The sequence below is a fragment of the Chrysemys picta genome, chromosome 8 (assembly GCF_011386835.1).
Source record: "Chrysemys picta bellii isolate R12L10 chromosome 8, ASM1138683v2, whole genome shotgun sequence".
Taxonomy (NCBI): domain Eukaryota; kingdom Metazoa; phylum Chordata; order Testudines; family Emydidae; genus Chrysemys; species Chrysemys picta.
Genome location: NC_088798.1, coordinates 18,802,717 through 18,817,999, shown reverse-complemented (window position 1 = coordinate 18,817,999; position 15,283 = coordinate 18,802,717). Strand labels below are relative to the sequence as shown.

At 41.2% G+C, this 15,283-nt stretch overlaps 1 protein-coding gene across 5 annotated transcripts in view; it reads right to left on the bottom strand.

Annotated features, from left to right (window-relative positions):
- Window positions 1-4,274: 4,274 nt before the first annotated feature.
- Window positions 4,275-15,283, bottom strand: part of LEPR (leptin receptor) — a 62,452-nt gene continuing 51,443 nt past the window's right edge. For 3 of the 5 annotated variants that reach the window (XM_005300085.4, XM_065553978.1, XM_008166638.4), the window contains 3 exons: window positions 14,664-14,766; window positions 13,605-13,680; window positions 4,275-7,673 (listed from right to left, as the gene is read on the bottom strand). In XM_005300085.4, coding sequence (XP_005300142.1) covers window positions 6,852-7,673; window positions 13,605-13,680; window positions 14,664-14,766 — 1,001 coding nt within the window. In that variant the 3' untranslated portion in view covers window positions 4,275-6,851. Of the gene's footprint in view, window positions 7,674-8,418; window positions 12,632-13,604; window positions 13,681-14,663; window positions 14,767-15,283 lie in introns of those variants that run through there. The other 2 variants (XM_065553979.1, XM_008166642.3) reach the window with 1 other exon arrangement.

Sequence of the window (15,283 nt, the reverse complement as noted above, 5' to 3'; positions counted from 1 at the left end):
TCTGCAGCACACCTGTGCTCCATGGCCATGATTTTTCCACTCATCCTGAGGGGACTCTTTTTTACCTCCGAATGTAGATGGCTGCCTAAGAGCTAAGCCATCTCTTTACTGGGGTGGAGTTCAGGAGTCCACTTACCCAAGATCCATATATGGTGACTGAGGAATACTATCATCCAGCGGATGAAGATGGAGGTTATCAAGTTGAAGAAGGCAGAAAAGAAGAACTCTTTCCCTCAGCCACCCTCCTTCCCGGCCCCATTCACCCAGTTCCCCACAGGATGATGGCTGGCTCCTTCTTCCAGACCACCTCTTTCTCCCCATCTTCCTATTATCCTTGGCCTGCAGTAACTTCCCTAGGCTAGAGGGGTCAGACTCCATGAAGTTCTGCTTAGGAGGAGAAATATGGAGCAGGAAACACATTTGCTATAGCATTTTGTCTCTTTTCCATGTCAGTCAGTTTCATGGCCCCTCACATCTGGGTGGGGACATATCCTCCCACTGATGGGTGATGTGATGAGTCTTCAAATATGTTAAGGGCTGTTATAAAGAGGATGGTGATCAATTGTTCTCCATGTCCACTGAAGTTAGGACAAGAAGTAATGGGGCTTAATCTGCAGCAAGGGAGATTCAGGTTAGATAGTAGGAAAAACTTTCTAACTATAAGGGTAGTTAAGCACTGGAATAGGCTTCCAAGGGAGGCTGTGGAATCCCTGTCATTGGAGGTTTATAGGAATAGGTTGGACAAACACCAGTCAGGGATGGTCTAAGTTTACTAGGTCCTGCCTCAGTGCAGGGGGCTGGACTTGACTTCTTGAGGTCCCTTCCTGCCATATACTTCTGTGATTCTGATTCCCTCCACCTCTCCTCATGGACTAGGCCACGGTTGGCTCAATACAGAGCCATTTTATACCAGTCTGTGTGGTGTTACTTCAGCTACTCCTTAAATTTAAACATGGCGAGAGATTTGGCCCAATGCAACCAATACAGGATTTCAGTTTCCTATATGTCCCTATCCCAGCTACTGAACCCATGTTAAGATATATGTATATTTGTAGGGTATTTAAGTTCCATTGTTGCACATGCAAATGAGATCCAGAAACACCCTCCCCCCTCAAAAAAAACAACCATGCTTGCAAATATAATTTCAACACAGCATTTAGAGTATGGGCCAACAGATGTGCACTTAGAAGATCAAGGTCCAAATTCACTACTGGCATAAGCAGGTGCAACTCCATTGTTCAGTGGAGTTGTGCTCACTTACAGAGGTGAATCTGGCCCTAGATCTCTGATGACCAAACGTCCACCCTGAGATCAAGAACAAATAGCTATTTGAAATTTACAATTGACCTCTAGATGGATTTACCAGTTGCCGATTCACAGTATGTGTGATCATGTGTGCTAAGTATGTGTGATCATTCAGCTGACTGGGCCAGAATTCCTGTACAGAGTGTAACACAGACAATCAAGCAAAAACAAACAAACAAACCATCACAGAAAACAATAGCAGTAGGCTCTCCATTGAATTTCTATGCCATTCCCTTTATAGATCTCTGAATTCTGAGCTAATGTGGTGAATCATCCTTCCAAAATTACTTTGTAACTGTATCTGCTTATGCATAAAATCTACTTGTCCATCCTTATAATGAATAGACACTAATGATTTTGGTCACTCTTAAAATGAATACATTGCCAACTGCAGGCATGTTAAATGTTGTGAGGCTGTTGGTTAATGTAGAAAGGGTGAATTTAAAAACAATTATCTGAGGTGACATGCCAGATATCCAATTTCTGTTAAAGTACAACAGAATGAGGAAAGATTGAAGGAGACTCATTAAGAGTAATTTCAAGAAAAGAATTACATAACTGCTGCCAGCTCTTAATCCTCACTGTCAAAGAAAGGAATGGCACACCCCACTCGCCTTAGCAGCAATAATTACAGGGGATTAAAGGAGCACAGAGACAGAGGGGAGCAGATGGTGGATCCAGGATATGCAGGTGTTGCCTTTTTACAGAAGAGTGTAGAGATAAAGAGTGGGATTTAATGTTTTATACAGATGATGCTAAAGATGCCATGTAGTAAAATGGGATGGTAGAGATTTCTTCTGCCTTACTCCACAAGGTCAGGGAAAGAGTCACTTTTATATCAAAAATATAGGAATTTAGAGGTGGTTTGGAGGTTGCTTTAGCAAAAGAAGGGATTAAACATTCAACACACAAAATAAGGGATTAAAAATTGTATAAATTGTACAGCGACTGCCCATACCAGCTCACCTTTCCTCCCTTAATTAAACAGAGGCACCCTCAGAATTTGCAGTGTTCCTTTCACTAGTCATACAGAATTCTTGCAAATACTGAAGCAATTAGTTTTTAAAGGATGACCAGTTGTTATGCATGGTTGGGTAGGGGGAAGATGGCTGGGACCATAAAAAGGCACACCAGACTAAGGGTCTGGATTTTCAGAGGCGCTAAGTATTTGAAACCCCTAATGACTTCAACTGGAGCTGTGGGCGCTCTCCGCTTCTGAAAAATCAGCCCCCCCCCCCAATGCTTTCAAGCCTGCACTTCAATTTGAGCACGCTGGCCATTGGATGGCAGGATTAGCCAAACAACGTATTAATGGTAAGGCGCAGTGTTTCTGAGTTTAGAGGCATTGCAGGGAGGGAAATTAAGGAGGCTGTAGAGAGAAGAGCAAGATGGCACATGTGATGCTTCCACACTGGAACTTTTCATTGCAGTGACATTTAGACATGTTATTTCATAGTGATCCAAACAAGATCAGTGGTAGACGTCTCAGCTCGTATTAGCCTCTCTGAAGTCAATGGGATTACTCACATGCGTAAAGCTACACCTGCGCTTAAGTGTTTTGCTGGATCAAGGCCTCATAGCAGTGATCAACATCAGGATTTGCAAAACTGCAGTGATCTCTTCATTTACTTCAAATGCTGCCCGCTAGTTTTGGTAATATGAAAATTTTGCACAATACCCAGAGTTTGAAACAAAATGAAACTCAATGAGATACGCCATCTTTTCAAATGTCTGTTATTTCAGTCTTCGTAATGAACTGAATCCCTTCTGCCTCCAGCACCAAGTCAGAGCAGCCCGGCTTGTGGCAGGGAATTCTTTTGGGGTGGGAAAGGATCCTTCCTCCATGCCATGGAGTGGGTGATACAGTTGCTCTGTAGCAGTTAATCCACTGCTGAGGGTGCAGCAGCTCAGAACATTTCAGCATCTGGATTAACAGGAAGCAAAGGCTTGTGGCTCTGCCAGTCCTGCGACTGCGCCTCCCTTCCCTCATCCTCAAATCCTGCTGCACAGGTACACATAGGGAGTCCCCACAGAGCTGGGCTCCACCGTACTCTGGGATGCATGTAGAACCGATGCAGGACTCCCTCTGCATAGCAGAACCATACCAATTTCACTGCCTGGGGCCTTCAGAAGTGACGAAGGAGGATCCAGGATTTCCAGGAATAGCAGTTAGAAGGGCTGCATTACAATACCTAAGTTTGCTTGCCACTCAAGTGATGGAATGCCATCCCTCTTGGAAAATTCTCCACACAAATTCCATGTGGTGAGATATTTGTGCAGGAAGGGATGAATTTCATTCTTCATGTGTTGTCTAACTGGGCAGCTGGCGATTGATATATTTACATGGATGTTAGTAAGAGCTTTTAATTTATTTAACTAATGTTATCTTTAAATTCCAGTGCCTAACACCACATAGAAGATTCAATCCTTATGGCATGTCAATGAGCCAGACCAAAATCCCACTGCAATCAATAGCAGTCTTTCCATTGACGTCAGTGGTCTTTGCAACAGGTCTTTGATTGCCTAAATTCTCAAGTGACTAGTGATTTTGGGTGCTCAATCTGAGATACTTGATTTTCAGAAAGCACAAAGCACCCCAACCTGTGAACATCAGAACCCTTTAAAGTGTCATGTCAGGCATCTAGAAATAGAAACCCCCAAAATCAGTAGTTACCTTTGAAAACGTAAAAAATTTGCTCAGAGCCCTTTTATTCTATAGCATTTCCTATTGTTCCTGGTTAAATAAAGTTCTACTACACAGCTCAAAGTTTTTGTTGTTGTTGTTTTTAAATCACTTATGTTGCTTTTGGGTAGATTAAATTTTGGAATAATATCTAAACTCAATACCCTTACATATCTGACTACTGCTTAGAAGTTCTTCAAAATAATTAATTGAAAAATTCTCAATATAAAAATAATTAGTCATTATAGAGTAGAAAATACATATTTGGTTTAACAATAGGTTTGGATTTTTATTTTGTTTTGTAATTTATCATAGAAAATTTAGGTGAGACGCAACATCTGGTTTCCTCAGAGACCCTACTTCTTACCCAGTTTTTCAGCTGGGTTCACTGAGACATAAAGAGGTAAAGTGACTTGCCTGAGCTCACACAGAGAATCTTAATCCCAATAGGATTAAAAATATAGGAAAGACCCTTTGGCTCCCAATCATTACCAGTTTGCCATTTGGCCACACTAGCTTCTTAACATTGCTTTTCTATAATGTGCTCTCATGAAATGGGACTGAAAAAAATGGTACTTTATTGTGGTACCTTCACTACTAAAGCTTCACTTTCAAAAGGGGCCTCCAAAAATGTGCCCATTTTATTTCCGGGTGCATATTTTGCTTAGGCAAAAACCCCCAAAATTGGGAGGCTATAAAGCCTTCCACAAGAAGTCTGACTCCTGTTATCTTACTGCAATAAATGTATATCTCTAGCTACTGATACATTCTCTTATTTTTGGAGATGCTTTATACACTGTTGTACTACTTAACCCACTTTCCCTTGATTGAGAGATATAATTTTCCTGTAACTATCCACTCCCAGTAGTAGATGCCTTCATTTTTATTTAAAAGAGACAGTGTAAGGGAAGCTAGGCCTAACCCTCCCCCTATATTGATAAACATCTCACTTTCAAGGATTTACTTGAAGGATGCCAAGTACTTTTTTTTAAAGTAATCATTGCTACAAGCTCGGTCTTCTTTTTTACATATTTAATTTAATGTAGATCCCACCTGAACGAACAGTGTATACTCACTGTTACCCATCATAAATATGTTGGGGCTTTGTGTATGACACTACCCGGCACAAATGAGTTTAGCTAATGGATGCATTGGTTTCTATAGGAGCATTGTTTTATACATAAAAGTATTTAAACTGGAGAGGGCGCTCTCATCACATCAGCCTGAGATGAAGATGAGCTCTCCTTATACTATATGCACATATATAAATGAGATGGGTGCTGCACTCCTAAGTGGTGAACGCTGTACAAACAGGTGTGCGTACACACAGGGCCAGTTCTAGAGGCAACCAAGCAGGGCAGTTGCACAAGCGGCTAACTGCCTGGGGGCATTGTACAGCTGCTGCTCCACCTTTTGTTTGTTATAGGTGACTGATTCTCCGCTCTCCTTCTCCCCCTTTTTTTTTTTTTTGCTTGGGTGCTCTGGGGGTCCGCGTAGGTGCCGAAAACATTTTCCAGCAAGACGCCTCCGGCCATTACAGCCCACGCATGTGCGCTCCTCCCCACTACGAAAGCCTGGCCGCACCAGTTAGCTGAACAAGTGGCTTCTGCTTTGGACAGACCATTGCTGTGCAGAACTGTCCTCAAGAGGACTTTTTCCACCTTTGCATTTAGGCACTACAGAGCTGCTCGTGCAATGGGGAGAGATCAGGCAGGCCATGCTCCCTATGTGCAGCCGGCTTTCATCTTCCCCCTCCAGCTGGGGAAGCATGGGCTAACTCCAGCCCTAGGCCTGCAATAACCCTGAACCCTTCGCTGCTGCAGCAGGTGGAAGTTGGGGAAGAGAAAACACTGCCTTCTCAAAGAGCTTTTTTAGAGGTGTTTGGCCTCTGGCTGCATCCTTACCTCTACTGAGAGTTGTGGTTCCATTGCCAGATGGGTCCTTTGGCACTGTGTGCTGGGACTGCTGTCTGCTGGGGTGTGGTGTTGGGCAGGCACTACTTCTTCAGTGCCATCACCCAGTTCCTCAGTTGCAATGGGCTCCCCTCTCCCAGAAGGGGAGGGGCTTGGTAGCCATGCACATTTGATGGAATCACCAGTGGTCCAGGACTGCTATAAAGCTGCCAAAAGCCTGTACCAAGAAAGGCCTTAGACTAGGATCTGGCCTAACAAAGATAAGTTTAAATAAAATGCCACCTTTGGAATCCTTGTCATAAGACCTTTCAAGACCAATTTTCTCATTTGAGTGTCTGCAACAGGACATAGTCTGAGGGTAGGTCTACACTTACCCGGTAGTTCGGCGGCGAGCGATCGAACTTCTGGGTTCGACTTATCGCGTCTTGTCTGGACGAGATAAGTCGAACCCGGAAGTGCTCGCCGTCGACTGCGGTACTCCAGCTAGACGAGAGGAGTACCGCGGAGTCGACGGGGGAGCCTGCCTGCCCCGTGTGGACCGAGGTAAGTTCGAACTAAGGTACTTCGAACTTCAGCTACGTTATTCACGTAGCTGAAGTTGCGTACCTTAGTTCGAACTAGGGGGTTAGTGTAGACCTGGCCTAAGAAACATGTAGAGTAGGTACCACAAATAGCTAATTAAGTACCAAATACTTGAAACAACGAAACGAGGAACTGAAAGCCCTAATCTGAGGTTTTTAAATTAGGCCAATACGTGGAATTCTGTGGAGCCAAAGTGCTGATTTATGTCAGTCAAATGTAGGAGCAGGCATCCAACTTCAAAATGTGGGCATTACATGTTCACTATTCTTGAGAGTTTCCTGTGGGGTGGGTGGGGAAGATATTGACCCTTCTAAAAAAAATACTAACAGTAGCAATCAGGTAGAAATATGGGACTATGCTGTGATGACTTAAGTTTTGGTCTCCGTTGTCTCTTGTACTTTAATGGTGGTGGCCTGAAATTGTGGCATGTATGGTACAAAGGTTTTAACAGAGTTTTCATATTTAAGGCTATTTTTGATAAAGGGATTTAAATCGGAAGAAATATCCTGAAGAAACCCCATGTCTTTGAATAAACCATTTGTGTGAAGATGACACATCACTCTAGAATTTTCTGTTAAAAAAATATCATTTTCATTTTTTTTAATTGATGTTAGCCCTAAGTAATAGAGGCTCCTCTCAGGACTGTCTCCATCACTGAAAGTGTCATCATGGTCTGAAGGTTCTGAAAAGCCCTCAGAAGAAACAACAGAAAGGGATATCGTTTTGCTAGCTTGGCTCGGATGTTGATCAGGTAATATTAGAAATGCCTGATTTCCCACCTCCCATGATCTAGAGAAAGGATCTGTAACTAAGGAATCTTCACCCAGGAAGCATCCATTAAATGAACCACTTAGATTCTTTTGCTCTTCATAAAGCCCACTTGATTTCAAGTTACTGATAATTGTAGCGTACTTAATATTGGACTGTCTCGTAATTCCTTCACTGACTTTGTCATCATGGGAACTCTCAGAAAGGCTGTTACTGAAATGGCTGCTAGAACAAGCCGAGTCATGCTCAGAGTCTTGAATCGTTGTGAACATTGAATCAACTGCTAATAAATCTTGCTTGTCTTCACTTTTCAATGCTTTAGCAACATTGATGTCTTCCAAAACTATTTCTGGCTCCAGAAGAAGAGGCCCAAATGAGATTGCTTCAGGATGCTTGATAAAAAGATGCTCAAAAGTTTCAGGCTAGAAGAAAAGATATATTTTAATGCTCATCTATCATTGAATAGCTTTATTTCAATATGAAGTTACTGTACTTAAGAGCCACAGATGAAAACTAGCATATTTTAATATAAAAAGTACATTGATGAAAAACAAACAAAACCTAAGTCTGCTATGTGGCAGGGTATCGAAGGGGGGAATTGGGGATAAAGAAAGCAAGCACATGCCTGTGTCTTATGTATGCAGGGAAGGGTTGATCCTGAAAGGTGCTGAGCATTCTGGCTTAATGCAGCAAACTCCATTAATTTCAATGGCACTATTCATGTCCTTAAAATTAAGCTAGTACTTTAGTGCTTTGCAGGATAAAGCCTTATATGCTACAGGATTTTTTGGCATTTTATTTCAATTGCATGAATAATTTGGCATATTAGAAATGAATCAAAATAATTTACAAACAACTGAAATGACTCTGCCTGTTATGATTATACTGTACTATCTAGAGTCAAATCCTACCATCCAACAATTTTTTTAGGCTCTTCATCTGTAAGTAAGGACTGCATGTTTGAAATTCACACCCACCCACCCACACTTATTTTAGGGCAATGCGTCCTATCCTACATCATAAAGGATGGGAAATATATATAAACATTTCAAATATACCGCAGTATAAATTGATAATAGGAAACTGGCTTTCCTATTTACTACTAAGAAAAGTTCACTTTAAAGTGTATACCCACTGATGAGTTTAATTACGACAAATAAAAAACAATTAGTTAAAAACAACAGATTGTATTTATGTTAATAAACCATACAGATATTATATCACAGCAGGAAACCTTCCAAAGTAACGAGGAATATTTCATAATGCTTAGACCGGTGTACATTATAAGAAGGTATGGTACTATTTTATCTATCTTAGGCTAGTGGGTGTTTGTTTAACCTAGAATAGCCATCACCATAGCATTTAAGGCCCTGATTTAGCAAGGTATTTAAGCATGTTTTTAAACTACTCACATATTTAAATGTCAACACTTGCTTTGGTACCTTGCTGAATTGTAGCCTAAATGCTGATTTGGAATAGCTTCTGCATTGCTTGCATGCTCAGAACTCCCATGGACTTCAAAAGTACTGTAAATATGACATTTAAAATTAGCAAACTGATTACTGAAATGAGCTGCAGACAGTTGCTACAATGCATATACCAAGAAATGTCTTTAATTCATATTGAACGTCCCTTGCTGAAATTTATCCTTCCCTAAGGCAGATCACCTATGAATCCAGGTAGGAATGTAGGAACTGTTGTAATGAATCAGACCAATGGTCCATCTAGTCCAGTATTCTCTCATCAACAGTGGCCCGTATAAGATACTTCAGAGCAGAAACCCCACAGTAGGCAGCTGTGGACCTCTCAGCAAACATGTTTCTTACTGACCACCAATAACTAGAGGTTGACTTAGGCCCTGAAGCATGAGCATAACTCTGGATATGAGTTCTACAGGATCACATTAAGAATACTGCCTATCACTTTTTATCAAATATCAAAAATTAAATGATCAAATACCACTTTTTAAAATAGATTTCAATTAGTAAATGTCACTTTCTGCTGAATCAAACATGTCACCAAGTAAAATATATTAGATGAATATACAAATACAATGAATATACAATCTCCTGAGAAAGATGCAATACAATAATATAATGTAAATAATGACAGAGTAATATGTGAAAATATTGCTGTAAAATATGTTCTCAACATATGTCTCATATGATTTGTGCAAAAATATCTTATAGCACTTAACATAATTCTATGAAACCAAAAGGAAATACTCATGGCCTCAAGTGGCACAGACTAAAATTTAATTCACACTCATTTGCCAGACACAAGGAGACTACAAAATATGCTCCCTTCATGATCCTGCAGTCCTTAGGTCCTGCTTAACTTTACTCACTGGGAATAATCATTGAGGTCAATGGGACTACTCACACTATGGGTACGTCTTCACTACCCGCCGTATCGGCGGGTAGCAATCGATTTATCTGGGATCAATATATCGTGTCTCGTTAAGACACGATATATCGATCCCCGAATGCGCTCACCGTCGACTCCGGAACTCCACCAGAGCGAGCGGCGGTAGCGCAGTCGACGGGGGAGCCGCGGCCGTCGATCCCGCACCGTGTGGACCCCAGGTAATTCGATCCAAGATACTCCGGCTTCAGCTACGCTATTCACGTACCTGAAGTTGCATATCTTGGATCGATCCCCCCCCCACCCCCAGTGTAGACCAGCCCTATGTAAAGTTAAACATGTGCATACATCTTTTCAGGGATAGTGCCATAGTCATTACTCAGCCATATCTCCCTTGGAAATCATTTGGAGCTTTAGATAAGTAAGGTCTGCAGGATTAGACCCTATGACCCAATCCTGCAAACACTTATTCACATCCTTATCCTTAAGTACAAGAGTCATTTCACTGGAAAATCAGTGGGATCACCCATGATCTTAACATTAAGCACATGTGTACATTTTGCAAGATTGCAGTACAGACGCAGGATTTACCCATCCTATGCCGTACTGCATTAATGGTTAAAAATGATAATATTTTGTTAAACTAATACTCCATAAATACAGCCTTGCAGTATCAATCACAGAACAGATATAACTTAGAGAATTTTTTCACTTGACCAGAGCTCGGAGAGCCAGGAAGCGATAAATACACACATTAGTAACCAATTATTGAATCTAGTTAATCTTGTATTCTGACAGACGTATCAAAAGAAAATAAGAGTTACACATGGCTTCAGACATAAGGACGTTAGAGGTTTCTAGTGCTGATTATGTGGAAGTTTTATTCAGGCAATGGGTATCAAAGCTAATGAGAGTTATAGTACAAGTTCTGCACTTCGTTTTTCCCACTGGAAATTGCATTCACATAAATGAGGGAAGAATCTAGCCCCAGCTGCATAAATTCCTTCTATTTTCAAAGGAGTATAGACCCTGGCCTCGGATGCACATGGAATCAGAGACGCACAACGGTGCTCATCAGTATGGTTACGTCTACACTGCAATAAAAATAACGAGTCTGGTGAATTGACTGGTTCACAGGGCATGGTCTGCAGGGCTAAAAGTTGCAGTGTAGACAGTCAGGCTCAGGCTGGATCCTGGGCTCTGAGACGCCCCTGCATTGCAAGGTTTCAGAGCCCGGGCTCCAGCCTTTGCCCAAATACCTAAACTGCAATTTTTAGCCCCACAGCCCAAGCCCTGCAAGCCCAAGTGAGCTGACCCGGGCCAGCTGCAGCCACGCCATGAGTCTTTTATTGCATTGTAGACATACCCAAGTGACCCAATTTTCACTGAGATTAATAAAGTGTACGAAGGAAGCATGCATTAAATATATAGACTGTATTGCAGTACAAGGTGTCAAAGGGTCACATGACCCTTCGATTTCCCATTCAGCACAATACACTTTATATTCACATGCATAACTTCTTTCTCCTTAGCTAGGAACCCAACAGGACATAAGAATATGGAATAATGTCATGTGAGTATAAATCCTTTACTCTCCTTTGGCTGTTTGTAAATTAGTCTAACTTCACTGATCTTAATGGACTTACTCCTGATTTACACCAGCATGAGAGGAGAATCAGGCCCACAGTCCCTGATCCAACATGCGAGTTATTGGGCCGGTGGTGATAAGTTTCCCTTTCTATATATAGCTAAGTTAATTAAGTAAATAAAAAGGTCTCTGTGCAACTCACACACTTCCTCCAGCAATGCACAAATCTTTGTTCAAAGCCCTACAGCCATATTTGATACTTTTCAAAACTGTAAAGCATTTTCTCCATTGCTGTCAGTATAGCAGCACTGTGGTGCTGGTCCATCACTCCATGTATCTAATGGAAAGAGTCTCACTGACTTCAGGGAGCTTTGGACCAGACCCTATATTATATATTTCAATGAACTTTGTTTAATATTAAATGATATTCTTTGCATTCTAACAATACGGCAACACTTTAAACAAAAAAGAAAGAAAAGACTTTAATATAATAAGTAATAGGTTAGCTACAAACAGGAAATGATGCTAAATGGAGATTACACTAAGCAGAAGTTGCCATACTAAGGGTAACAACAGCTTTGTGCACACACACACACACACACACACACACCCCTAATGTCAGATACTATTATTAAAGAGGCTGTGGGAATAGCTATGTGTTTAAATGATAGTGAGTGAAGTACCTGTCTACACAAAATAACATGGACAATGGTTTTTGTCAGAGAAAACTAAGGCACAATGAACACTCTAAATTATTTCTGCAAATTCTTTGGACTAAATTCTGCACTCAGATGCATGTGATCAGCTCCCATTGACCTTAATGGGAGTGCTGTGCACATCCAGAGGCTGGGTTTGGTCTCCTCAACATGCCTGAAGTCTGTGGAAATTCCCAAAGCTGTTCAGCATCAAAATCAGGCTAGTTCTTGGATATACAACCAATAACTCTGTTAAAAAATATTTTAAGTTGATAACTGGGCAAGTCTTGCACTTAACTAGCTGAATCTCAGACCATTCTGATATTTCTGCTTCTATGGCTCCATCCTCATAGGTGCTGGGCATTCTCAACTCTTATTGAAGTCTAGGAGATGAAAGTGTTCAGCCCTTTGGAAGTCAGAGCCTTAATAAACAGGTCACTAAACAAAGGTTAAAAATGTGATTTAAAGCAAGATTTTTGCCTACATGTATAGCAAACCCTGCTCTAGGCTGCAATATGGCAATTGTCCCTGATTTTGCATGGGCATCTTAAGTGTTGAACAAAACTATTTCCAGGACTATCTTTAAATCAATCATCATGTATTGTATCTGTGTTTCCTGTCTTCTGAATGTAAACAGAAAAATCTTCTAACAATTCTGTATATGAAGTCTGGGAGCTGGCACAATGGTTCAGCAGGAAGTGATCATGATTAGACTTCAAACAATGTCCATTCTCTGTTTAAATGAAATGAAATAAAATAAAAGATGAGAAAAGAAAACTTCACTGGGAATGATAATTAAATATCTGAAAAAAATCTAAACAGTCGTGGGTCCATTAGATGCATTTTCTTTTTGAAATAATAATCCTGAATTTTTAAGTTACTGTCTCAATGATTACACAATAAGTGTCAAATTCTGGAACTGAGGGACAAATTCTCAGCTAGTCTGAACTGGTGCACGTCCATTTAAGTCTGTAAATTGGCACAGCACAACTGTAGCTGAGCCGGTTTGCACCAGCAAAGAATTTGGCCCTGGGTATGCACATGTACCCTCCCCACCCCCAACTTCAAAGGGTGTCATACAACTAATCATCTGGTGGCAGGATTTAGCTCTACTTCACACTAAGCCTGGACTTTGACTCAACTTTGAGTCCTAGACCCCACTTCCATCTACACAAAAATCAGTTTGACTCAGGTCAGCAAACATACAGGACCTGTGTCCTGGCACGCTGCTGGAGGAGTGGATCAGAGCCCAAGTTCTGCTCTGACTCGAGTCCAAGCCCTATCTTTTTGCAGTGTGGACGCAGCTCATGCCGCAGACCAGAGACAGAAGGTCCGCATAAAGCAGTGTGAAGGCATTAACATGGCTGTGAGACCTGGGTCCAGCAACTGTAAGCCCAAGTTTACAATGCCGTGTGGATGCTCAAGTACAGGCTTGGAAACACTGGGTCCACAGACCCAGGTTTACAATGCATACCCTAAGATTGCCCATGAATTTCAAAATAGATCTTGATCCGAGGTTCTGGCCCACATCCAACTGTCAGCTTTCTACAGCTGAAGAAAACTGCATTTTGCCATTCTCAGTGGCTTCAAGATCTTGTGTTTGATTATTTGGATAATTCTTAACAGTTTAACATTTTAAACTGAATGTAAGAGTGTGAAACACATAAACCATATTAAAAAAACTTATCACTATGGAAACCCCATACCTTTTGAAAATTAACTCCTTGTGCCCAGGAGCAGTTCTTGGGGTTTGGAACATCCTCCCAGAACAGTTTCTTCATTCTGAAATGTTTAGACAAAGTATTGATTTAGTACTGAATATACACATTGTATATATGGCCGTGCTCAAGACAGAAATATACAACTGCTCACTGTCATGGTAGCACAAGGACATAAGCAGAGACAGGGTAATGGCCTGATTTTCAAAGGTACTGAACATGGGCATTCAGAAATTTCTAGTTCCCAGTGCTATGTTCAATCCACTAAACCAGAGGTTCTCAAATTGGGGGTTTTATTGTGGGGGGGAGGCATGAGGAGCTTTGGGGTGAGGGGGAAGCTTGCTGCGCTCATTTTACCCACAGCAATGAATAACTAACAAAGCTGATTCCTCCAGACATATCAGTCCGCAGACGGTGCTGCGCATTTGACTCTTGATGGCGCTCTGCATTGTGACGGATTTCTGCTAAGCTTGCCTAGCAAATGTATACAAAGTCGATGCCATCTGTACGTTAATCCGTTTGCTACAATGCGGCCTGCACATTTAATTGTGAGCATCGACCACGATCGCAGTTTTGCTTTTGCTTTTATTACAATGGGTTACTGGCTCATTCGTGCAATTCATGGAATTGCTCTGCTTCAAAAAACAGGCACACCCATCACACTAGTAACAACGGTGTGATGCCGTAAGCAGGATCTCACTTAAAGGTGATATTACTCTATACTTAAATGGCTCTGTTTGAATCAATGCCTTATAGTTTTTAATATGTAGTGAGAGTTGCATGTTGATTATTTTTTTATTGGTATATCTACTTGTCTAGTGCGGGGGGGATAAACTACTGCAGACACAAAGAAGGGGGGCGCAATCAAATACGTTTGAGAACCATCACACTAGACTATGCTGCCTTTCAGATAATGTACATCTCAAATACATAAATGGTACCAAAAGCAAACTAGGTATGAGTGTTTCTATAGGCACACACTTTTTAAGCTGCAGTATCTTCTTATAAGCACATTTAGGGAATCATATGTGAAAATAAACAACATGCCTTTGTTGCGAGATCAGCAAAGTTCCAAGCAACAAAACAAAGGATGAAATAACTATTGGTAGAATCACATAGAGGCCTGCATCATTCCGTTTTTCACTCCGATCTGAAAACGAAAGGAATCTGTTTCACACTATTTGCAATATTTTTCCAGTCATCGGTCCTAACTTTATTGCAATTAAAAATATCTATAAATAGAACCGTTTAGATAATGATCAGTATGCATACAAATCGGAAACAAATTATTCAACTGTACATTAGTAGGTTATACATGCCCTTAAGTAAGTTGTACTGTGTCACTCCTGACGTGTGGACAAATACACAGGAGGTGAAATTACTCTAAAAACTCAGTGGCTCCCATGTCTCTGTGGGATTGTCCATTGTTCCCCTGTTACTCAGAATCATCACCAAGGCAAACAAAGCAAAGGGAGTAGCCCATACACAGAAGAACCATGGGAATATAGGACCTCAGAAACCCCTTGGGACTGTCCCAACATATGCCCCTTCCCTACAGAACACTGTCCCTTTTGAAAATGTGGGTGAAATCTTGAAATGCATTATGGTATTAAATTAAATGTACAGACAGTGCCAGGAGAAGTTGGTGGGGATACTCCACTGACTTC